At 38.9% G+C, this 25,551-nt stretch overlaps 1 protein-coding gene and 1 long non-coding RNA gene across 2 annotated transcripts; one reads left to right on the plus strand and one right to left on the minus strand.

Annotated features, from left to right (window-relative positions):
- On the minus strand, positions 4,998-5,582 carry LOC109843725. The gene is made up of 2 exons (XR_002247773.1): positions 5,364-5,582; positions 4,998-5,226 (listed from the first exon to the last, which is right to left on the minus strand). It is a non-coding gene; the product is annotated as an uncharacterized LOC109843725 (long non-coding RNA).
- Positions 16,336-16,854, plus strand: LOC109842362 (scopoletin glucosyltransferase-like). The gene has a single exon (XM_020411249.1). The coding sequence runs from the start codon at positions 16,336-16,338 to the stop codon at positions 16,852-16,854; it is 519 nt and encodes a 172-aa protein (XP_020266838.1).

The following is a 25,551-nucleotide window of genomic DNA, read 5'->3' on the forward strand; positions in this document are numbered from 1 at the left end:
CAAGAATGCGTAAGATCGGGCCCCTGTTTAGAATTAGGCATGTCTTCTCAGAGAAGAGAGTGGGCCCCACGGTGGGCACCAAACTGTTGATGTCCATGAACACACAGTCAAGGGGGTTACGGTTCTGGTCTTCATGCTGGTGGCGGATAAGGAGAGTATGAGAGATGGGGCCGACTCCTCCTCCGACTTTATGCCCGATCCTTAGACTGGAATTCCTGATCCTACTGCACATACAAGGAGAAACTCGTAGGAGGGCGGAGCTCATTTCCCCCGTGGTACCTTCGACGGTCAAGTCAGATGGGGGACTTGAGTAGGGTTTGAGGAAGAGTCTCTGGGCCATTGAGGTCCTTAGAGGATACTCTTTGAGAGTTATTAGTTCTCTTTTTTAAAGATAGAAATCAGAGCTTTAATAAAGTAGCAGCAAAAAAGATCTCCCCTCCTTCGTTACCTTCTTTTCCTCCTTTTTATAGCCCATTGCCTCTGAGAGTTTGATCCTTGGCTTTGACTATGCACAGGAGACGGTTGAGGGGTGAACGGACAGGTTGCTAAGTCACCCTTCCTCTTCCAGATGGCGACTGGTGATTGGAAGGGAAGTCACTCGGGTACAAGAGAGAAAGGTCTTCTCAGTATCCTGGATTTGACAAATGAGGCAGGGCAGAGGATAGGCCAGCCACAGATGGCGGTTGGTGATTGGAGGGAAAACTATTAGAGCCCAGGAGAGCATCATGGCGATCTCTGGGAAGTGACTTGTGAGGAGAATAAACGGCTTATGCATGGGATTTGTCAGAGCGAAGATCTGGATAGGACTGATCAATGTTGTAGTGCCGATTAATATCTGAAGCGAGCTTAGTCGGATCTTATCCCCTTAGTCAAGGCGGGTTGATTTTGTGAGTCATTATTATGATTTGCCGACTCGATAGTCAAGTGAGCTTTGGGCCGAGTGTATGGTCGAGACGTCTGTTCGAGGAATTATCTTAATTACGAGGGATCGACTAGTCCCGTACTTCGAGTCGGTAATGATGACCCTTGGTCGAAAGGTGACTCGTCTGCATAGCTGGCCGATAGATTTGCCCTTGACTGGGCTTTTGGGCTTCTAAGCTGGTTTGGACCATTCCCTTTTTAAGCCTATGTAGTCAATCTCCCGACTTCTTTATCTGTAGATGGTAAATTACCATAACAATATATATATATATATACGCAACACTTCTAACTTATCGACTCTCGTCAATAGAGCGATAAGTCCTCAAAGTTGCTCCAATCGCAACACTTCTAACTTATCGACTCTCGTCAATAGAGCGATAAGTCCTCAAAGTTGCTCCAATCGCAACACTTCTAACTTATCGACTCTCGTCAATAGAGCGATAAGTCCTCAAAGTTGCTCCAATCGCAACACTTCTAACTTATCGACTCTCGTCAATAGAGCGATAAGTCCTCAAAGTTGCCCTGAACGCAACACTTCTACCTTATCGACTCTCGTCAATAGAGCGATAGGTCCTCAAAGTTGCTCCAAACGCAACACTTCTAACTTATCGACTCTCGTCAATAGAGCGATAGGTCCTCAAAGTTGCTCCAAATGCAACACTTCTGCCTTATCGACTCTCGTCAATAGAGCGACAAGTCCTCAAAGTTGCTCCAAACGCAACACTTCTGCCTTATCGACTCTCGTCAATAGAGCGATAGGTCCTCAAAGTTGCTCCAAACGCAACACTTCTGCCTTATCGACTCTCGTCAATAGAGCGATAAGTCCTCAAAGTTGCTCCAAACACAACACTTCTACCTTATCGACTCTCGTCAATAGAGCGATAAGTCCTCAAAGTTGCCCTGAACGCAACACTTCTACCTTATCGACTCTCGTCAATAGAGCGATAAGTCCTCAAAGTTGCCCTGAACGCAACACTTCTACCTTATCGACTCTCGTCAATAGAGCGATAAGTCCTCAAAGTTGCCCTGAACGCAACACTCCTACCTTATCGACTCTCGTCAATAGAGCGATAAAACCACAAAGTGCGAATAAATAGTTGTTGTCGCAATATTAAATTGGTATTTCATTGTTCCATGTCAAAACATGATATGAAAAAGAAACAATAAAAAGCCAAACGGCTTTTTTTAAAATATTTTCAAAACCACCTGCCGGCAGGAATTTAATAGCTTCATGGGAATGCATAATAAATTAACTCATCATAATGAGCATACTGGATCCTATCTAGACATCCATCATTTTCCTAAATGAAATTTAGCAACCCAATGTTTCAGGTTGTGTAGCGCTTGCTAAACAAGCTTAACCATCACATCAAAGCATACTAAATTATCAAATCGAAAATGATAATATCATCAAGTCAAAGGGACCATGTAACAATTTGAACTCTCTATCTCTTAGGTGACTCATCCTAGAGAATTCAAATACGGTCTAGTGCTACACACATCATAATGCGTGCTTATGACATACACCCGGAGAATCTCCATTCTCGATGGTTGAGACCCACCACCATATCTCATATATCGGTGTCATGCATAATAACCTGTTATAACAAAGTTATCCTTTACTAGTTATAGGTTAAGCACAAATTTAAGAAATTTCTAAGTTAGATCATATTTCCAAGCAAGTGACCATCACAGTGCATGATCTAACAAAATAACTTCTAAGGATATATATAACAATTATATAAATAATAACCAAATTATGTGCAACAACTAAATTTATTAACATTACAATATTATTACATAATTTGTATTGGATGTTCAAGGGCAAATTATTATTACTATTCCAGCACCAGTATCCTAATGAAAGAATTCATACGTTTGTCACTCATAATAGCGAAAGTAGAAAAGAAGGATAAATTCATACGTTGCGCTTTACAGGATCATGCAATATAAATTCATACGTTGTGCCTCTATGGAAGAAAACTTACTTTTGATTAGATAAATAGGTAAATAATTTTAGTTTAGTATAGATTAGAACTAGTATGCACCCGTACAAAGCACAACCCCTATCTTTTAAGTACTGTGTTTAATGAAACAATTGATAATCAGCAAACCCCATATTTAAAGAAGAATTTCCTCTTGTTACAATCAAGCATCTCAACCAAACTACAGCTTAAATTCTTGTCTTTAAGAAGCTTATACCGAAACTCCAAGATAGAAAATTATTAAAACTATTACAAACCATGCCATTCCAGTATATCTAGCATTACAAAATTAATAAAACAAAGCACAACCCCTGTGGCTTTATGTGTTAATGTGTTCCTGTTCGCAACTATAAAAACTTGCATCCGCTGAAGGGTTCCTATTATTAGATGTATAGCAGTCATTTGTGCTTTTGAATCTGCTGCCATCCCGTGTTGCACTGGCCATCTGTTGAGCAGCATTTGCAATTCTTAAGGCGCGCTTTAAGTAGAGGAGGACCGAAGTCATATGCAACAGGTTCTAGGTCGATGGCGAGATCGCGGAGGAGGAGGGCTGAAGTCGGAGGAGGTCGTCGGCCGGGGGGGGGGAAAAATAAAAGAAGATTTTTTATGGGGGAGGGTGAGCCTTCGTTTGATTGAGGCCAGCTGGAGGTGATTTTTACAAAAAACATCCTGCAGCTCGCGCAAACGAACGAGTACGTACGCATTGATCCGTATGAGAAACGGACTATATATATATATATATATGTGTGTGTGAGAGAGAGAGAGAGAGAGAGAGAGATCTAGGTAAGACATATTTCTACTAAGCTAAAAGTTACATTGCCCATTTCGAAGTACCCAAGTACCAAATATCAAACATTATTTTAGAAAATAAAAACAAACAAGTAATTTATATTGATAAGGATCGTGTGTGAGATAGAATGGTTCATCAATGGATCATGACATATTATAATTTATATTGTAGAGTATATATATTTTGCGATGTTTTGAATGAGCCTAATAAAGCAGTGATTTCAAAACATGAAGACGTGTATGAGTCAATTGCAATTGTACTTAGTTAAGTACATCTTCTACGTCTCATTAAAGTTCTTGATTGTTGTTATGACAAACTCCCCAAGATAAGCTAATATCAATCACACGAGAGCACGAAAAATATCAAGAACACACGAACATAAAGATATACGTGGTTCGGCTTGTAGCCTACCTCAACGGGCGAAGGAGGAGAAAAGCTTTACTAATTGTGAGGAATACAAAGTGGAATCTCTCCATCCTAAATCACACCCTAAAAGCCTAATACAACTCTCAACTAAAGAAACAAAAGAGAAAAATATCAAATAGGCTTCACAAAAGAACTCTCTCTTTTTGATTGGTGCTCTCAAGATTGATGATCTAATTGGCTTGAAAGACTATTCTTATATAGCATTGAAGATTCCAACTCCTTGTTGTCTAAGGAATAAGAGTTCCAATAGGAATAGAAGTCCACATGTCCTAAGACCCAACAAGAGTCCAAGTAGAAATAAACCTCTAATATGTTTGGTTGTGCAAAGTCTAATGTAAGTAGGACTATTGATCAAAACAAACCAACCTAAAAAGGGATTCCGAAAGCAATATGGATATGAGTATTTGAGGCAACCTATAACAATTGTATTGAATATAAGAGAATCACTAATAATATCGTCCTTTTATATATAATGTGACACTGCTATTATGAATTTCTGACTCTGCCCCCTACGCTTATGGTCTGGACGGTTAGGAAGTTTCAATATAGCTCTCACGATTTTAGGTTCAATTTTATGTTGAGTTATCAAGAAAATATCGTCAAATCATTTAGATAATTTGGATAGCTTTAAAAGTCTTCTAACGTATGAATTATATATGTATAGACACACACATGTACAGAGGGTTAAACAAAGATTAACTTGCCAGCTATGAAAAATAAACATATAAAAATCAATAGCTCGATTTGTCTCAATTGTCAAATAGAACATAAGCAGAGCATTAAGATAATCCATTTACACAGTTTAAAGTGAGGTAATCCATAAAAATGAGAGGTGTACTAATCCACAATGCAATTCAGCATAGATGAGCTAAGCCAAAAAAAAAAAAAAAAACCTTAATCTAGAAGCAGATCGAATTGTGGACAAACGGGCCACCCCTGCCCTAAAGTTATTTAACAATAATCCCCACAAGTTACAACAGAACATTACCATCCCTAATAGATGGAACAACAATTTCAACCAGCTTCATACTCAGTGGATGAGATAGGTCAGCGCAAGAGCCAACAACATCAACCCATAGGCAATCCCTTGATCAAGTGTAACCCCTGCACGCAAATGACAAGAAAACAAAGGAAAAATTAAATAAAACAAAACAAAATAAAGAAAATCATTTTACAGTTGATATGTAGTGATAATTAATTACACATAAGCAAGAAAAAATATGGGTGCTATAAGAAATTACCATCACTTGTGGGAACGGGAGCCGGACCTTGGGCCTGTGCAGCTGGGAAAATAAAGCCGACGAAGAAGAGAGGAAAAACAACCATCAAAGCCATAGCAATACCCGCCATTTTAAACAAATAAAGTAAAAAAACTCCTCTTTCTCTCTCAACTCTCAGCAGATAATTCTACAGAGAGAAGAGAAAGCTAGAGAATTAATAATATGTTTTAAAATCTCTCTCTTCATGGAGACTTCAAGAGGAGACGATCAAAATATATAGTGGAAGAAAAAGGAGAAAACTCCGGCAAGCCACTTCTTTTACTGGGTTTTCCTTTATTTGCGAGAAAAAAAATTGTTCGATGATCTTTTTTTTGTGGATTAATAATAACCAGGCTAATTAAAGCAATATTATTCTTTTGTCTTGAATTTGACTCCCGGACGTCGCTACTTTGGAACCCCGAGAAGTTCCTGTTGGATAGTAGTATTCCTAATCTATTTTGGTAACATGAGATTATTAGGATTCCTAATCTACTTTAGTAACATGGGGTTATTAGGATTCCTAATTTGTTTTGTTTTTTGTTTTAGGATTCCTAGTCTGTTTTGATTTTAGTTTTTGGTTATTAGGATTCCTAATTTGTTTTGTTTTTTGTTTTAGGATTCCTAGTCTGTTTTGATTTTAGTTTTTCTATATATATGGAGATTAGAATCAATCATGTTTTAGGATTCCTAGTCTGTTTTGATTTTAGTTTTTCTATATATATGGAGATTAGAATCAATCATCAAAGAGAGGAGAGTTGTAATAAGAGATTAGAGAGACTTTGGTTGAGGGTTAGTTTGTGAGTTTTGTGAGATTGTAACCCTTTGTACTCTCATTGATTTAGTAGAATCTCCTCATCCTCTCCCCGTGGACGTAGGCAATTTGCCGAACCACGTAAAATTAGTTGTCTCGTTATTTGTGTGATTTGTAATAGCTTATTTAGGTCCCCTCGACAGGTCAGTCCTAGAACTGATGAGAGAAAAAACTGATATCTCACTTGGTTGAGATATTTTGCTTAAGGTTCTTGCTTCCTTGGTGAAACAGGAATTCCTATTGCGATCTGACTCTCTTGATGTGCTGCCGAAGTGCTGCCGAAATTTTCGCTACGTGCAACAAGTGGTATCAGAGTCCAGATTTCAGATCTAGAGTTTTTGGAATTAGGTGGAGGAAGATTCTTATATGAAGCTTGGTTCTTGGAGTTCTAGGCTTCGGTGGAGATAGGATTTGAAGTTGCCGTTGGAGATCTTGCTTTCCTCGTGTGGTTAAGAGTTCTATTTGGAATCCAATCTAGGGTTCAATTGGGTAATTTCTTATTCCTTTCAAAGTTTGAATCTTTCTTTATAATTTGGAGTTAGTTTGCACTGGGAGAAGAATGTGAAAGCAGTAAGTCGAAGGCGAGTACAGTTCAAGTTGGTTTTTAGAACACCAAAATTAGTGTGATAAAGTATGACGGTAAAATCAACTTTGGTTTGTGGATGAGCGACGTACAGGATACGCTCAATGCTCAGAACTTGGAAGAGACCATCATGGTCCATGAGAGACCACCAAAATATGAAGAGACGATATGGGAAAAGATGAATAGGAACGCTTGTGGGGTGATCAGGTCCTGTTTGGAACAGGAGCTGAAGTATGATATAATTGGGGTGACGTCTGTGATGAAGATGTGGGAAATTCTTAACAATAAGTACATTACAAAGAATGTTGAGAACAGGTTGCATTTGCTACGTAGGTTATTCAGATTCCAGATGTCCAGAGGCACCTCGCTTGCGGCTCATGTGAACAACTATACGAAGTTGTTGTCGGACTTGGCGAATGTTGATGAGAAGATATCGGATGAGTACAATGTGATTATCTTATTGGGCTCCTTATCGGATGAGGAGTATGACACCTTTGTGCTCACTTTTTTGAATGGAAGATCTTCTATCAGCTATAGTGAAGTTACTAATGCATTGACGAATTATGATTTGAGAAGGAATGACAACGAGACTTTCCGCGCTAGTGTTTCAGGAGAGGCCTTGTCGACGAGAGGAAGAAATCCATATCTGAAAGGTAATAATAGAGGAAGGTCAAAGTCAAGAGGTCGTCACCAGCTAGGAAAGAACCAATATGCATTCTGCAAGGAACAGAGACATTGAAAAAGGGATTGTCCAAAGATCAAAGAGAATGAGCATAGCAAGAAAAAGGGCCTGAATGCCAATGAGGTGAACGTTGCGAAATGTGATGATTCCGATGATTCGAGCTTTTCTCTATTGATTACTCCGGAGGTGAACCACTTGGATGCATCAGATTGGATGCTTAATTCCGACGCTACCTATCATGTGACCCCTAGGCAAGATTGGTTTGCATCGTTCGAGAGACTCGATGGGGGTGTTGTAGTTATGGAAAATGATCAATCCTGTGGTATTTGTGGGATAGGTACCGTGAGGATTCGGATGCACGATAGAGTAGTCCGTGAATTGAAGGAGGTGAGATTCGTTCCTCAGCTGAAGAAGAATCTTATCTCAGTTGGAGATTTAGAGGCAAAGGGATTCAAGGTGACCTTTGAAGACGCTGTAGCAAAGGTTACTACGGGATCTTTGGTGGTGATGAATGGAGTCCGTAGTCAAAATTTATACTATCTGAAGGGGAGCATCGAGATTGGCCAGGTTGTTTCGGCTATTTCAGAGGCGGACATGAGCAGGTTTTGGCATTACAGGTTAGGGTACACAGGCGAAAAATCACTGCAGGCGCTGTGCAAGCAGAGACTATTGAAGGGAGCCAAAAGTAGTAAAGTGAAGTTCTGTGAGTACTGTGTACTTGGCAAAAAGACGAAGGTAAAGTTCGGAACTACTATTCATAGGACGAGGGATATCCTGGACTACGTGCACACAGATGTTTGGGGTCCCACCAAGACTGTATCACTTAGTGGTCGACATTGGTTCGTCACATTCATTGATGACTATTCTAAGCGTTGTTGGGTGTACACCATAAAACATAAGAATAAAGTCCTAGATTTATTTGTGGAGTGGAAGAAGAGATTAGAACTGTAGACTGGGAGAAAGATCAAGATATTACGATCCGACAACGGTGGTGAATATACTTCAGACCCCTTTCTGCAGCTATGTCGAGACGAGGTCATAGAGAGGTACTTCACGGTTAGTCATACACCACAGCAGAATAGGGTAGCAGAGAGGTAAAATCGGTCTTTGCTGGAAAAGGCCCAATGTTTATTGTCGCAGAGTGGTTTGGAGAAGATCTTTTAGGCTGAGGTACTTACATATGCGAGCCACCTCATTAATAGGCTGCCTTCATCTGCGATTGAGGGGAAGACCCCTATGAAAATATGGTCGGGAGAGCCAGCACATGACTATGACCAGCTCAAGGTATTTGGGTACCCTGTATTTTATCATATGAGAACAGATAAATTAGAACCTCAAGCTAGGAAGGTCATATTTGTAGGATTCAAGTGTGGTGTCAAGGGATACAAGGTTTGGGATCCAGTTGATAAGAAGATTGTGCTGAGTAGGGACGGCACGTTTGATGAGGCTTCTATCTTGAAGCTTCCCAACTCTCATCAGGTGGAGAGCGACCCGACAGAGGAGATATCACAGATGGTGGAGATCGATGCAGCTACATATTGTACAGATGGTACAGTATCCATTAGAGTGCTGACTGAAGTGACGCCAGACGAGCACGATGGTGACACGAAGGATATGGGTATTGATGAGCAGGATCAGGGACCGACGGCTCAGGTTCAGGATTCTATTGTCGTTCGAAGATAGAAGAGAGACATACGGATGCTAACACGGTATACCAACACAGTTGTGTATGTACTTTCGGTGGAGAGTATCGATGAGATGGTGCCTACTACATTCAGAGAGGTCGAGCAGAGTTCGAAGGCTGATTCAAGTCAGATAGCTATGCAGGAGGAGATGGAGTCTCTTCATAAGAATGATACATGGGAGCTGGTTGAGCTTCTAAAGGGACGGAAGGTAATTGGTTGCAAGTGGGTATACACGAAGAAGGAGGGCATTGATGGCTCTCCATTGAGATTCAAAGCTAGGTTGGTTGCGAAGTGTAAGGATCATGAATTTTGATACTAGTTAAAATAATTTTTTAGTATTTTAAAATATTTAATTATGATTTTTAGAAGAGTATTTACATTTTTCTTAAATTTCTATAATTTTCTATGATTTAAAGTCTAAGTTTTATATTTATTTAAATGATTTTAATATTTATAAATTTATTTTGTGCGGTAAAAATTTCTAAAATTTATTTGTTGTGTTATCGGTACTATTACATATTATTTTAAATAATATGTTGTATTATTAATATTATTACATATTATTTTGTATAATACTTTGTATTATTAATTACGTATTATTTGTATAATTTGTTGTATTATTTCTACTAATACATATTATCTGACGTATTAGTATAATTGGTACGTTTTCCTGTGTATATAATTATCCCATAATTATTTAATTTTAAATATAAGTAAATATATTTTTATTATTAATTATTCTCGTTTAATTGTACAAAATGTGTGTATTTCGACTATTTTGTATCAACTATTGAATTAGCACAACATGTTCGTTTTTATTTATAGATAATTACTCTGTAATTAGTTTAATTTTTAAGTACCCGTATTTATTTATTTTAATTATTTTCCCTTCAAATACCTAACCCAAATCCTAATTAATATATATATAAAAATCATATCCTCTCTCTCTCTCTCTCACTCTCACGTCTCAATCTCTCTCTCTTCAACTCTTCTCTCTCTCTCTCTCTCAATTATTCTCTCCAGCTCACCATCTCACTCTCTCTGTTCATCTCTCTCATTCTCTCTCTCTCTCTCACTCTCTCTGTTCATCTCTCTCATTCTCTCTCTCTCTCTCTCTCTCTCTCTCTCTCTAAGATGGGCAACAGCCTTCGTTGTTGTATAGCCTGCGTTCTTCCGTGTGGGGCCCTCGACGTCATCCGAGTCGTTCATCTCAACGGCCACGTCGACGAGTTCAGCCGGCCGGTTTCGGCCCGTGAGATCCTCACGGCCCATCCCGGTCACGTGCTCAGCACGCCCTGCTCCTCGAACGGCGGCGTTGCGGGTCGGATCTTAATTGTGTCGCCCGAGTCCGAGCTCAAACGGGGTAGTTTCTACTTTCTTATACCCTCTGTATCCGTACCGGATAAGAAAAAGAAGAGTAAGGCCCACAAGAGTTCTAAGCCCAAGGACCTTAAGCCAGTGGAGCAGGATAAGTACTTGCAGGACATTTTATCGGATAAAAAGGTTGGGGGTAACAGAAGGAAGAGAAGCGGGCGAGTCGGAGTTTGGAGGCCTCATCTTGCGAGTATAACGGAGGATCCTTAAGAAGCATCCACCCCGTCGCTGCAGTCCCTCGACAATCCTCTCCCCATCGTCGACATCGATTCATTCGACATATACACCGAGGCAAGATCTCGAGTTTACCGTTGTTTCTTAATTAATGGTTAATACCGTGTTATTAGGATGATTGGATGTAGATAAATTATTTTATTATTAATATTGTTATTAGTATGATTATTATATGTAGTTAAATTATTTATTGTGGTTAATATGCAATTTTGAATATCTGCGTGGAATGATGATTGTGAGCGCATGGTGAAAATTAGTTTAATAATGTGATTAATTGCGGGCATGAAATAACAAGTTATATGTTAAAATTAAAATTTACGAAAATTTTATCAAAAAGAAATTAATTAAGGGAAATTTATAAAATAAAAAAAGATTACTTTTCATGCAGAAAGGGATTAATATATTTTTATTATATAAGTATTTTTATTTAAATTAGTTTTAATGAAAAATAGTTTAAAGAATAATTTTGGTAAAAGAGTATTATCATTTATGATAGTATGGCTGATCGTCGTAGAGCACGACATTTCATGTGCAAAACGACATCGGTTTCTAGTTTCCTTTCTACTGTATTATTATCTTAGAAAATACGTAGGTACGGATATTTTGCATGAGGAGTTTGGATCTTCCAGTAGTGATGAAGTCCTTTATGCATGTATTCATGTTGTAGTATCTTGTTTATGCATTTCATGTTTATTATAGTTCTCATTTCTGTTACATAAACCTGCGTAATCATGTTTAACATGCTATACTATATTCATGATCTGTTGATGTGCTGAGAACCTTAGTAGTTCATGACTTAGTGGCCTCGTGCATCATGAACAGACTTAGTTACATGTGTGAGTATGTTGACTGAGTTTAGGTGGTGAACCTGAGTTCCAATGAGGATTATAGTTGACTTAGAAAAACGAGAAGAATTAGGATGGGAAGATATGGTTCATGTGATCGGATAAGACTGTTGATGTATCTTCCAGACTTGCACTAGAGAACCGTTTCGCACTGGGATTAGTTTGTTGGGCAAAGTGAACCGTTTCGCACTTGGTTAGTGAAATCGTTTCGTCACCCGAGTTTTGCTTGAGTTCGAACCAGGCCAAAATCGGATTGTGTGTGGTCCTCTCACCGAACCATTTCGCGGGTTTAGATGCACGTAGGAGATTTGTGAACAGTCAGTTATCCGGTGATATGAGCGTTGACTCTGTGTGAGATGTGGACCAGTGACCTGTTATAGAATGGTTACTTACATGACCTTGTTACTTAAGGTGGATAGGATTCTTGTGAGATGTAGGCTAGTTGTATTTCTTTTCATACATAGATCAGGATTAATATTTAATTATCTACAATTTGAGACATATTGTATATATATGAGAGTTTCCTTGTTTGGATTATTTCGCTCGACATACTACATCTCTTGTTGTAGATTTTTAAGTATTAATTCCATCTAGTTGTATGGCATTGTTACTTGGATGATTATTCTGATCGCTGGTTGCATGATCGACTTGTTACTTTATTAATTTTGTTAAATTTCCAGTTGCACGTTCTCTTATTATTTTTGTTATCGTATCGCTTTCCGCATTGGGTTTTCGTTCGCTTTCTTTTCTTTTGTGGGGTCTTGCTGTGTGCCATGCACGCTGACGTATACCTGTTTTCTCTGGTGTACGTCAGACTTAGAGGAAGAATAGGTTTAGCTGAGAAATCGTCAGGAGCCAGAGGATTCTCAGCAGGAGTGTCTTACAGATAGAGTTAAAGAATAGGTCGAAGTTCAGTTATCTCTTCTTAGTTGATGATCCTAGTTTCTTTTGTAGTATTTTCCTTTCTTTTATCATTGTATAATGTATTTCATATTTCTTTAGTATTCTTTTGTTCAGACATGTATAAGGGCAATGTTGACCCGAATATTATGTCTTGGATGATATTTATTTGTGATATGTATTATTTTATTCTGTGTTGTTTATTATATTCTTACTATCTGTGATCGAGGACCTGTGACTTTACATTGTATTTATTTCTAGACGCTTAGCGTATTAGGTCGAGGAGAAATGTATTTAATCTCTTTGATCTAATACGTCGCGGGCTTATTCACGTTCCGATTCCCGGGTATTTTGAGAAACGGGGCGTGGCACGAAGGGCTATACACAGGAGGAAGGTATTGACTATAATAAGGTTTTCTCTCTGATGGTGAAGCACTCTTCGATTTGGATTTTGCTAGCTTTGGTGGCACAGTATGGTTTGGAGTTAGATCAGTTGGATGTGAAGACGATATTTCTTTATGGTGATCTTAATGAAGAAATATATATGACTCAGCCATTGGGATTCCGAGCTGCAGGGAAAGATAAGTTGGTTTGCAGGTTGAAGAAATCGCTATACGATTTGAAGCAGTCTCCTCGACAGTGGTCTAGGCGATTCGATGGTTTTATGATTGGTCATTCGTACACTCGGAGCCAGTTTGATCCTTACGTATATTTTCGTAAGTTGAAAGGAGGTGCGTACATCTATTTATTGCTCTATGTCGATGACATGTTAGTTGCCTCTGTTTCCAGATCTGCTATAGATGAGTTGAAGGCACAGCTTTCAAAGGAGTTTGAAATGAAGGATTTGTATGAGGCGAAGCGCATTTTAGGGATGGAGATCGGCAGAGACAAGAAGAATGGCAGAATTTGTTTAACACAGGTGGCCTATTTGAAGAAGGTTCTACAACGATTTCATATTAGCATAGATACGAAGTCAGTTAGTGTACCATTGGGAGCCCATTTGAAGCTTTCAGCTGACCTTTCACCTAAGACAGTTAAAGATCGATAGTTGATGTTGAAGACTCCATATGCGAGCACGGTTGGGAGCTTGATGCATGCGATGGTATGTACGAGACCAGATTTGTCACAGGCGGTGAGCATGGTATCGAGATACATGCACGATCCAGGAGTGGGTCATTGGGACACCGTGAGATGGATTTTGAGGTACATTCGAGGTACGCTAAATGTTGGTTTAGTTTATGAGCGGGACACTACAGGTGGACAGTTATGCATTGGTTATGTTGATTCGGATTATGCTGGGGATTTGGATAAGCGTCAGTCTACGACGGGGTATGTGTTTATTTTGACCCGTGTGCCGGTATGTTAGAGATGTACCTTACAGTCGACGGTGGCTTTGTCTACGACGGAGGCAGAGTATACGGTAGTTACGGAGGCTGTGAAGGAGGCTATTTGGCTTCAAGGACTTTTGGAGGAACTTCGTATATCGCAGAGGTTTGTCACTATTTATTGTAATAGCATGAGTGTTACCTATTTGGCGAAGAATCAGGTTTTTCATGCGAGGACAAAGCACATTGATGTTCGTTATTGCTTTGTTTGGGATGTTCTTGAAGATGGCGATGTGAAGATTGTGAAAGTCCACATGAAGGATAATCCGGCGGATATGCTCACTAAGGTGGTTCCGAACAATAAGTTTAATCATTGTCGAAACTTATTGCACATTCGTGATTGTTGAGGCTGTTGACGGCCATTTGGATGAACTACGGGTGGCTTGATCCCTTGGGAGAGGGGGTATGTAGGCAACCATATTAGTGCAACCGAATTTGGTGAGACGACGCATTAGTGCTCATGTTGGTATCGGTTCAGTTTTGGGAATACTTCGTCGAGGTGGAGAACTGTTGGATAGCAGTATTCCTAATCTATTAGGATTCCTAATCTATTTTGGTAACATGAGGTTATTAGAATTCCTAATCTATTTTGGTAACATGAGGTTATTAGGATTCCTAATTTGTTTTGTTTTTGGTTTTAGGATTCCTAGTTTGTTTTGGTTTTAGTTTTTCTATATATATGGAGATTAGAATCAATCATCAAAGAGAGGAGAGTTGTAATCAGAGATTAGAGAGACTTTTGAGCATTATGGAGATTAGAATCAATCATCAAAGAGAGGAGAGTTGTAATCAGAGATTAGAGAGACTTTTGAGCATTGTGAGAGGAAGATATTATAAGTAGGGCTGGGCATATTCGGTTCGGATCGGTTTTAAGCTCAATCCGCATCCAATCCGAATTTTTCGAATTCTCAAAACTCTCATCCAGATCCAGATCTTTTTCCCTTCATCCAAATATTCGGCCCAACCAAAATTCAGATCGGTTCGGATTGGTTTCAGTTTTGGACCGAATTAATACTATTTCACAAAAATCTGCCCACACCTGAGATCATTGCCTATTAATTTCTAATGAAGTATCATTATTTGTCCATTTTGTCTACTTAACTTTTTCCCCCAAACAATGAAATGTGGAGCTTGTTTGAAGTAAACCATTGCCACAGCTAACAAAAAACCAAAATCAGTGAAATGAGCGCAAACCATATCAACAAGTACACATGGTTACGTAACATTCAAATATTAATTAACTATAATCAAAAGGTTATCTTTCATTTCTTGGAAAACAACTTAACATGCCTCTAGTAGAATTTGAAAGCTTATATGAGGTTTCACCGATTTTAATGCGAGCATATACGCTAGCAGGCCCAATGAAAAAGGAACTATACAATATAAACATGTATGTAAACATAACAATCAAATTATCGAGCAATTATATAGCTTAATGTTCAAGTGATGACTCACTAATAAGAAAGTTATTCCATCCGACTTCGTCCGAACCAAAAGTCCTTTCCATTTTGACCGAATTCCGAACGACGAAGTCCTTCCCATTTTGAGCAATATGAATATCCGACAAAGAACGAATTAGAAAATTCGGTTCGGATTTTTTTCAGGCGGTTCAGGGGTTCAAACCGGATCCAAACCGGTTTAATTCGGTTCGGGCGGTTTAGAGTCTTCTTCTCATCCATTTAATCCGGTTCGGTTAACCGGTCCACTTTTTCGGGTGGTTTTTTCAGTTGAACCGGTTTTTTTTGGTTTTTGCCCACCCCTAATTATAAGCAAGTTGAGAGCTTTGGTTGAGGGTTAGTTTGTGAGTTTTGTGAGATTGTAACTCTTTGTACTCTCTTTGATTTAGTAGAATCTCCTCATCCTCTCCTCGTGGACATAGGCAATTTGCCGAATCACGTAAAATTGGTTGTCTCGCTATTTGTGTGATTTGTAATAGCTTACTTAGGTTCCCTCGACATGTCAGTCCTAGAACTGATGAGAGGAAGAGCTGATATCTCACTTGGTTGAGATATTTTGATTAAGGTTCTTGTTTCCTTGGTGAAATAGGAATTCCTATTGCGACCTGACTCTCTTATTGTGCTGCCAAAGTGCTGCTGAAATTTTCGCTGCGCGCAACAGTCCTCACAAAATATACTCAAATTAGTATATATACTTTAAAATGTAAGGATTGATTTCACAAAATAAGGTTTTGTTAATTAATCTTTGGAAAAATTGTTTCAATGCCCTAAATTTCAAAAGTCAGTGTGTCCCAGCCCCTCATACTTTTTGGTTTGTGCTGCAGCCCCCAAAATTTAAAAAAGTTGTGCTCTAATCCCTCCAACTCATCTTTGGCCTAATTTTCTATGTATTTTACCCAAAAACCCAACTATACCCCTCCCTAAACTCTTGTCATCTCTCTCAAGATCCTCTTCTTCCCCTTCATGGCCCCCGACCATATATGCTCCTTATGCTCGACATGGCCATCGTCTTCGCCGCTCGTGGTGTCGAAGCCATCATCCTCATGACCCCCGGCAATGCCTCCTCCTTCGCTACCGTCGTCTCTAACGTCAACCTCCTCACGGTCCCCTTCCCCTCTGTCCTCGAACTCGCCACGGAGTGCCAAAACCTCACCGCGGCCACTACCCCGACGATGCACCTCGCATTCATAGCCGTCGTCACCACCCTCCGCAAGCCCTTCGACCACATCCTCGCCGACCTCTCCCCCAACTGCGTCGTCACTGACGCGTTCCTCCCGTGGACCGTCGATGTTGCCGCCGAGCGTGGTACTCTCAGGCTCTCCTTCCAAGGGATGAGTGCCTTCGCCAACTACGCCTTTGACGTTCTTGGAAAGCTCAAGCCCCTCCAAACACTCCCGCTGGAGGCGGAGGACTTCGTTCTTACCGGTCTCCCTCTCAAAATCAAGTTGTTCAAGTCCCAAATCGACTCGTCAGCTGACACTGATCCTAAAAAGGCCAGTATGTTTGCCTCGATTTAAAGACCCCGAGCATAAGAGTTACGGCTTAATGCTCAATAGCTTCTATGAGCTTGAGTCCAAGTACATCAATCACTATCGAAACATCATGGGGCGAAAGGCCTGACATATCTCGAATCCTCAGGTTCTTCAGCTAGCATTAGGACTCGATTTATAAGGGAACATATGTTGCTAAGACACTGAATGGATGTAATAAAAGTGTTTGATGAAATACCACATAAGAATGGTGTTGCTTGGAGATATGCTATATTATTAAAGCTTGAATTCATCAAAAGAAGCAACTCAAATTACTATAGTTGATTGATTGTTAACGTTTACATGTTTTATGTTAAATATACTTGAGAAATTGTTAATTTTTTAATTATGAGAACGTAGTGTATTAAAAGATGAGATGAGTATAACATGTTCCTTTTTGCAATTTATTTGTAATCTGTTAACTAACACCCTTATCCTGTTAACTATTAATCATTATCTGTTAACTGTTATTTATAAACGGTTAACTATAATGATTATCTGTTACCTGTTATTTATAAATGGTTAACTATAATGATTATCTGTTAACTATTATTTGTAAAATGTTAACTATAATTCATTATCCGTTAACTGTTATTTGTAATATGTTAGCTATTATTTATAATCCATTATCCGTTAACTGTCATTTACCGTTAACTGTTATTTATAATCCATTAGTTAACTGTTATTTCGGGTCATATACATGTCAATATAGTTCTCATTTAATATGTTAACTATAATACGTAGAATGTTATCAATTTAGCAATTAAGGTTAATATAGTTCTCATTTAACGTGTAAACGGATTATGTTAACATGTTAATATAGTTCTCATTTAACATGTTAACTATAAATATGTTAAATGTTAACTATAACACGTTAATATAGTTCACATTTAACGTGTTAATAGGTTAACTATAACACGTTAATATAATTCATTTACGCATTATAGTTATTAATTTACGTATTATAGTTCTCATGTAACGTGTTAACGGATTATGTTAACATGCTATGTATTATAGTTAACATGTTAAATAAGAACTATATTAATGCGTATATGACCCAAAATAACAGCTAACGGATAGTGGATTACAAACAACAGTTAACAGTAAATGACAGTTAACGGATAATGGATTACAAATAACAGCTAACAGATAATGGATTAGTTAACAGTTTATAAATAATAGTTAACAGATAATTCATTATAGTTAATAGTTTATAAATAACAATTAACAGATAATGATTAATAGTTAACATGATAAGGGTGTTAGTTAACATATTACAAAAAATAGTTAACATATAATGGATTATAGTTAACAATTTACTAAATATAGTTATCAATTTACCAATTAAGGTTAACATGTATTATAGTTAACATGTTAAATAAGAACATTCACACATGAGCGTCATATAGAACCGATGCATTTTGTTCAACATGAATATAGTTGCCTGGATTTGTCTCTTTTACCATGCGCTCATACCTAGAAAAGTAACAAGCAACCATCCAAAGTTAACATGTTATCAGTGTAACTTAACAAGCGAACTACGAAAGTTAACATATTATCGGTGTAACTTAACAAGCGAACAAATAAAGTTAACATGTTTCCGATGACATAACAGATAATGATTAATAGTTAACAATTTTACTCAACCAAACACTTGATGATAACAACAGTCGACTTCAAGTAACTGAATTGCTACATCCCCAAACACTTGGCACAAAACGTATGACGAACAATGATACGAGTCGCCATGCGAGCACCTTTGATAGCGGAACTATCAAATGTGGGTTGAGAAGAGGGTGACAGAAACACAAGAACAATTCAGTATGTGGCGAAGGAAAATACCCTCTCTAGATTATGAGTATGTAAAGATTACAATCCCTCTCTCACAATCTCACTAGAATCGAGAACAAGCTCTCAATTCTCTCTAAACCCTAATCTCTCTTGATTAGAATCTTACTTTGATTACCTCTGATTCATTAGAAACCCTAAACAATCCCTTATATAGGTGTAACAACGTGGATGACAAAGTGGTAAATAACCTAGCTCAAACCCAACAAGAATTCATACAAATAGAAACCCAAACGAATCAGGAAACCTCGATGAGTCGACTCACGACTGAGATGAGTCAACTCGTCCGAAACTGGACAAAGCATAGAACCAGCAATGAGTCGACTCATGACTGAGATAAGTCGACTTGTCACAGATTGGTGATAAACGGCTGGGTTTTGTGAGTCGACTCATGACAGGCATGAGTCGACTCAACCTGATGAGTCGACTCATGACTGTTATGAGTTGACTCACGGGCTAAAAACTAGATGTTTCAATTTTTTGATTCGCCATCTCGTTCCATGCTTCAACCTGCGTTCCACTGTGTTGTTTTACACCCCTATTCTCAAGCTACTATGAGAATCAGCTATCTTTAAGCTCCCATGAGGATCACTAAGTTCCAAAGAGAAGATACACCCATATCATGGGTCCCCCCTTTAGGAACTCGAAGTCCCGTTCAAGTTAGAACTTCAGCTGAGGAAACTCCTGAACTCCTCTATCTTTTCTACACCACCTGGCCTTGCTAGGAACTTGATAGCGATGTACAACTGGAAACGACTCCTTCGCTCCTTTTGTCGTAGTCATCTTCCGCTCCAACATGCAATCCTCTTTCGATGGCTTTTCTGGAAGTCTAATGCACAACGAGACAATTGTTGTTTGCATTCACTAGCCTCTTCATTCGCGTCGCCGTCCCCAAGCTTGTCTCCTTCGGAAGAGACGCTACACGAAATATGAACTTTTCACCGCCTTTGGTGAATGTATATTTCTGAGCCTGCCTCTCGTAGATCGTATATCTATCCCATAAGTACGGATTGTCCAGTATAATCTAACAAACATCCAATGGAACTATGTTGCACGTGACCTCGTCAATATACGACTCATGGAGCTTAAATCTGACAGTGCATTGATCAACTACACTCAGTCTCTCCTCCTTCTGAATCCACCCCCAATGGATAAGTCTTCGGATGCTTGACCGTCTTCAGACTCAGCTTCTGAACCAAGGCCTCGGATATCAAATTCTTCTTGCTGCCCGGATCAACTATGGCATCAACCAAACTGGTCTTCACTTGCAACTTCAGCACAAAGAGCTGCTCTCAGGGGGTCTTCATCCTCTTTCGTGGCATGTTTCCCCGCCATTAGGTTGAGACTGCTATTGGGCTTTGTTATCCCCGGAACTTCTTTCGGATCTTGAGCTATCACATATGTCTTTTTCTCCTCCTTCTTCTTCAATCCTCTTGGCTTGAGATGATGATACTTCTCCCAGCACCGATCAGCAACATGCCCTGTCTTCTCGCAGTGACTACAAATCAGTTCTGCTTTCCCTGGATCACCCTTCTTCTTCTCCTTATATTTGGAACCACTAGACTCACCTCTCGTCTGTTTGGAGTCTCCCTTAGTCTCGTTGCCCTTCTTCTGCTTACCCTCAATGGCAATAGTCTTCACACTCGCCTTTGCAATAGTCTCGGCCATGAATAACTTTATCTCCTTCCGGATGTAATCGCTCAATCCCGCCATATACTTCATAAACACAGAATTTTCTTCTGTCGCAATGTTGAGGACCATCGCCTGCTACTGGAACTCCGTGGGTTATTCTTGAACGGTTTGATTAACTCTTTGGCGCAAGCTGTATCGCTTGTACCAACGCTCTTCGAGAAACCCTACCGGAAGAATTGCTTCCTAAGTAATTCCTTGAACTTGTTCCATGACACCGCTTTCTTCTCCTGCTTGCAATAGGATTTCCACCATGTCAATGCATGTCCCAAAAGCTTCAAAGTCGCGAACACGAGCTTCTCCTTGGATGAATATCCGTAGAGTGTGAAATAGGTCTTCATCCGCTCGATCTAATCATCAAGCCTCTCGACGTTGACACTCCCGTCATAAAGAAGAATCTTCACTTTGCATTCTATCTTCAAATTCTGGTAAGAACCCTTACCCCCTTAGTGTGAAATAGACTTAACAATACGGGCCTCCTCATCTGAATCAGAACCCTCGCCTTCTCCATCGGACTCCACAAGTTTCTTCTTGCCTTTCGAAGAATATTCCTCCTCGTTTCCTTTGTCTTGGACAAGATTGAAGAGTTGCACGAGGGTCGAACCCATCGTCTCCATCTGCTTCTCCAATGTATCTAGCCTTGCTGAACTGTCTCCTTCAGTCATCTTCTTCTTCCTTAATTTCTGGACTCCTTCCAATAAAATAAGGATCTCGCCTAGCTTCTTGTATTGCGATTGAGTCAGGACCATACACAGAATGCTCCCTCTACCGGATCTGATCATTATGATACCAACTTGATATGAGTCGCCGTGCGAGCACCTTTGATTGCATAATTATCAAAGGTGGGTTGAGAAGAGGATGACAGAAACACAAGAACAATTCAGTATGTGGCGAAGAAAAATACCCTCTCTAGATTATGAATATGAAAAGATTATAATCCCTCTCTCACAATCTCACTAGAATCGAGAACAAGCTCTCAATTCTCTCTAAACCCTAATCTCTCTTGATTAGAATCTCACTTTGATTACCTCTGATTCATTAGAAACCCTAAACAATCCCTTATATAGGTGTAACAACATAGATGGCAAAGTGGTAAATAACCAAGCCTAAACCTAATAGGAATTCGTGCAAACAGAAACCCAAACGAACCAGGAAACCTTCGATAAGTCGACTCACGACTGAGATGAGTCGACTCGTCCGAAACTGGACAAAACACAAAATCAGCAATGAGTCGACTCATGACTGAGATGAGTTGACTCGTCAGAGACTGGTGACAAATGGCTGGGTTTCGTGAGTCGACTCATGACAGGCATGAGTTGACTCAACCTGATGATTCGACTCATGGCTGTTATGAGTCGACTCACGGGCTGAAAACTAGATACTTCGATTCTTCGATTCGTCGTCTTGTTCCACGCTTCAACCTGTGTTCCACTGTGCTGTTTTACACCTCTATTCTCAAGCTACCATGAGAATCAGCTATACTCAAGCTCTCATGAGGATCACTAAGTTCCGAAGAGAAGATACACCCGTATCAAACAGCGAAACGCATCATTAATTTGATAATTACATATTTTACTCAACCAAAAACCTCACCTAAATCCAATAAACGATAGGAGTTCACCAAATTAGCGCAAATGATTAAAGAGTATCATCCATTCATCCAAACCTCTTGAAATTAAAAAAAATGATCTAATTAACGATAAATTTTCCCACCATTCCAGCTCCTTGGTGAGGGGAGCAGTAGAAGTTGATGACCCTTTCTCCTTCAGCATCACCTTGTAGGTCTCGTCAGGGCCATTCAGCAGGTCCTCCTCACTCATCGAGATCGCCCCCACGTCGACCCCCGACGGGATCTCGTCCTCGTCGAACACCACGTTGTGGGCAAACCTGGCGTTGTTCTTGAACATGATCTCCTCGCCCGAGGTGACGCTCAGCTAGATCGGCACGAATGCCCGCGACCCGTCGTCGTCGCCAAGGAGGACCTCAACGGCGAGCGCGCTGCTAACGAGCACCGTAATTTTTTCTGATGTTTAGGGGTTTGAGGGGGCTAGGGTTGGAGGGAAGAGGATTGAAGAAGAAGTAGTGAGGGGTAAAGTTAGATTTTTGGGTAAAAACATATAAAAGTGGGCTAATTATGAGCTAGAGGGGCTGGGGCATAATTTTTTTGAAATTTGAGGGCTGCAGCACATTACAAATAATATGAGGGGATGAGACACATTGTTTTTTGGGTTTTGGGGCCTTGAAGAAATTTTTCCATAATCTTTTTATTTTTTGGATTAATAATAATCTGGCTAGTAAGAGCATGTTTGGCGACATACTTACATTCGCTTATAAGTGTCTTTTTAGTATAAGGTGCTAAGATCATGTTTGGTAAGGTTTACTTATTACATATTTTTAGCTTATAAGTAAGGGGAAACTTTTTCAACTTATTTTTTGGCGCTTAATAAGTAGATTTACTTATTGATGTTAAAAGATTAATTTACCCTCAAACAATATAAGAAAAAATAAGTAATAGATAACTTATAAGAAATTATAAAATAAGTAATAACTAGACAAAGCCCTAAATATTATTCTCGTTTTCATGAGTTTGATTACAGTTATCTACATTGGAACCTAAAGAAATCCCCTTAAAATAGACTCAAATTAGTAATACATACATTCAAAAGAATAATTATTAATTTCGTTATTAATTTCCTTTTTTCCTAAATACTAAGTGTTGGTGTCTAAGATCACACAGTCGATGAGTGCTTTCCGTTGAGGGGTGCAGGTCGGATCTTCGCGCTGACAACGAAGAGGGAGAGGATGGGAGACGGGGCCGGCTCCTCCTCCGACTTTATGCCCAATCCTTGGACTGGGATTCCTGAGTCCTCTGCATAAACAAGAAGAACGAACCCGTAAGAAGGTAAGGCTTGTTTTCCCCGTGGTACCTCCGACGGTTAAGTCAGCTAATGAGCTTGAGTGGGGTTTAAGGGAGAGTCCCGGGATCATTGTGGTCTTTTTAGGGGTACTCTTTTAGAGTCGTTAGTTCTCTTCTAGTAAAAATAGAAAATAATCCCCCAAAGTTCTATCAGGAAGAAGCAGGACCTGAAAGAGAGGGGATCACTCTTTATGGCGAATAGCGTTGGCCTTTATAGTAGATGCCCATGACAGATTAGTCACTTTATGAGTGTGCGAAAGACGACGGTGAGGGGTGAGCTGGAGGCTGATTCACCCTTTGTTCCCCACGTGTCGGCTGGCGACTGGGAGGGAAGTCATTCGAGACTGTCTCAATAAGATCCCGGATTTTAACAGATGAGGCATGGCAGAAGACAGGCCGGCTGCTTTAGTCTTTCTCTGCTTTACAGATGTCAGCTGACGACTGGGAGGGAAGTCATTCGAGTGCAGGAGAGAATATCTTTAACAATCTCTGAGAAGTGACTTGTGAGCAGAGTGAGCTATTTTCTCACGAGATATGTCAGAGTTGTGATCTTGATAGGATGGGTCAGTACTATAGTGTCAGAATTGGGTCTTATCCCTTTAGCAGAGACGGGTCGGGTAGACGGCCGAATAGATGGTCGAGCGAGCTTCTGATCGAGTAGGCTGCCGAGTAAATGGTCGAGCCGACTATTTGAGGAGTCGTCTCGATCATGGGGCGGGTGGATTCTTGGGGAGTCGTCTTTATTGTGAGTGGTCGATTGATCCCGCACTTCGTGTCGGTAAGGATGACTCGTCCGCTCGGCTGGTCGATGGATTCGTTCTCGGCTAGGCTTTGGGCCATAGTTCTTTTTTGGGCCTATGAGGATATAGCTTCTGGATATTTTTGTCTTTAGACGGTGAATTACCATAACACTAAGATTGAGAGGGTTTACTTATAGAAGTAAATTTAGCTGAGGTTGTTTTCTTGCACACTCTTATAATTGAGGGAGGTTTCCAAAATTAACCATTTTTTAACCATGAAGTTGCTCTTGTTTGGCAACTAGAAAGTGAGGTCGGACATTGTAGAGAGAGGAGAGGGAAATATATTTTTAAAATTATCATGTATTATTTTAATTTTAGTTGCCCGCGTTCTGCTATCATTTTCCATGATAAATAAATAGAATATGATCTCTCCCTCTCTCTCTCACTTTCTATTATTCAAATAAAATTTTGTAAAATAGAAAATAATATAGAAATATTTTCTTGAAAAACTTACTTCTCTATTTTTTACTTTCTATACATCATACTCCCTTTAAAAGTACGAATTCAGGAAATCTTTATATGATCAATATTACCCTTAACTTTTTTTTAAATATTACATTGTTATCCTAATCTATTCTAATTATCCTATCTTTTTTGAATTAGTAACTAAATAATTTATCATATTCATAACAAGACTTAACATGTTGTTTGATAAATAAAATACGTTTGATATAATTCAAATCATTTACTTATTTCAGTTCGGAGAGAAATCTAAAAAATATATGCTAGCTAACATCTAAATTTTTTTGGACTTTGTAAAAAATATCCTCTAAGTTTTTAAATTGTAAAAACACCCATATAAATTTAAAAGTTTATTAAAATATCTTAAAAATTATAAATTTTACTTATTTTAATTCAGTGAGAAATCTAAAAAATATATGCTAGCTAAAAACTAAAAGTTTTTTACTTTGGAGAAAATATCTTCTTAGTTTTAAAAATTACAAAAACCCCTAAAATTCAAAATTTATAAAAAATAACTTGAAAATTTCAAACCTACAAGCACACTAAAAACCTACAAATAACACAAAACAACCCCGAAAATTTATAAAATTTGTAATAAACACTCTGAATTTTTTACATATTGAAAAATAAAACCCTCATAATTGTAAAATTTACAAAAATCCTAATAATTTCTAGCCTAATAGTACATTAAAAATATAAGAATTATAAATATCCCTTACATAATTTATAATTTATAGAAAAGACCCTTGAAGTTTCAAAAATTATAAACAAAACCTTAAAATTCAAAATTTATAAATAACACCTTGAGAATTTCAAACTCATTAGTAAATTGAAAGCATAAGAATTATAAATAGTCTATAAATAATTTATAATCTGTAAAAAAGACCTATAAGTTTAAAAAAATACAAAAAACTCTTAAAATTCATAATTTATGAAAACACCATGAGAATTTCTAACCTATAGACACTA

This window comes from Asparagus officinalis, chromosome 5, assembly GCF_001876935.1.
Source record: "Asparagus officinalis chromosome 5, Aspof.V1, whole genome shotgun sequence".
Classification (NCBI taxonomy): Eukaryota; Viridiplantae; Streptophyta; class Magnoliopsida; order Asparagales; family Asparagaceae; genus Asparagus; species Asparagus officinalis.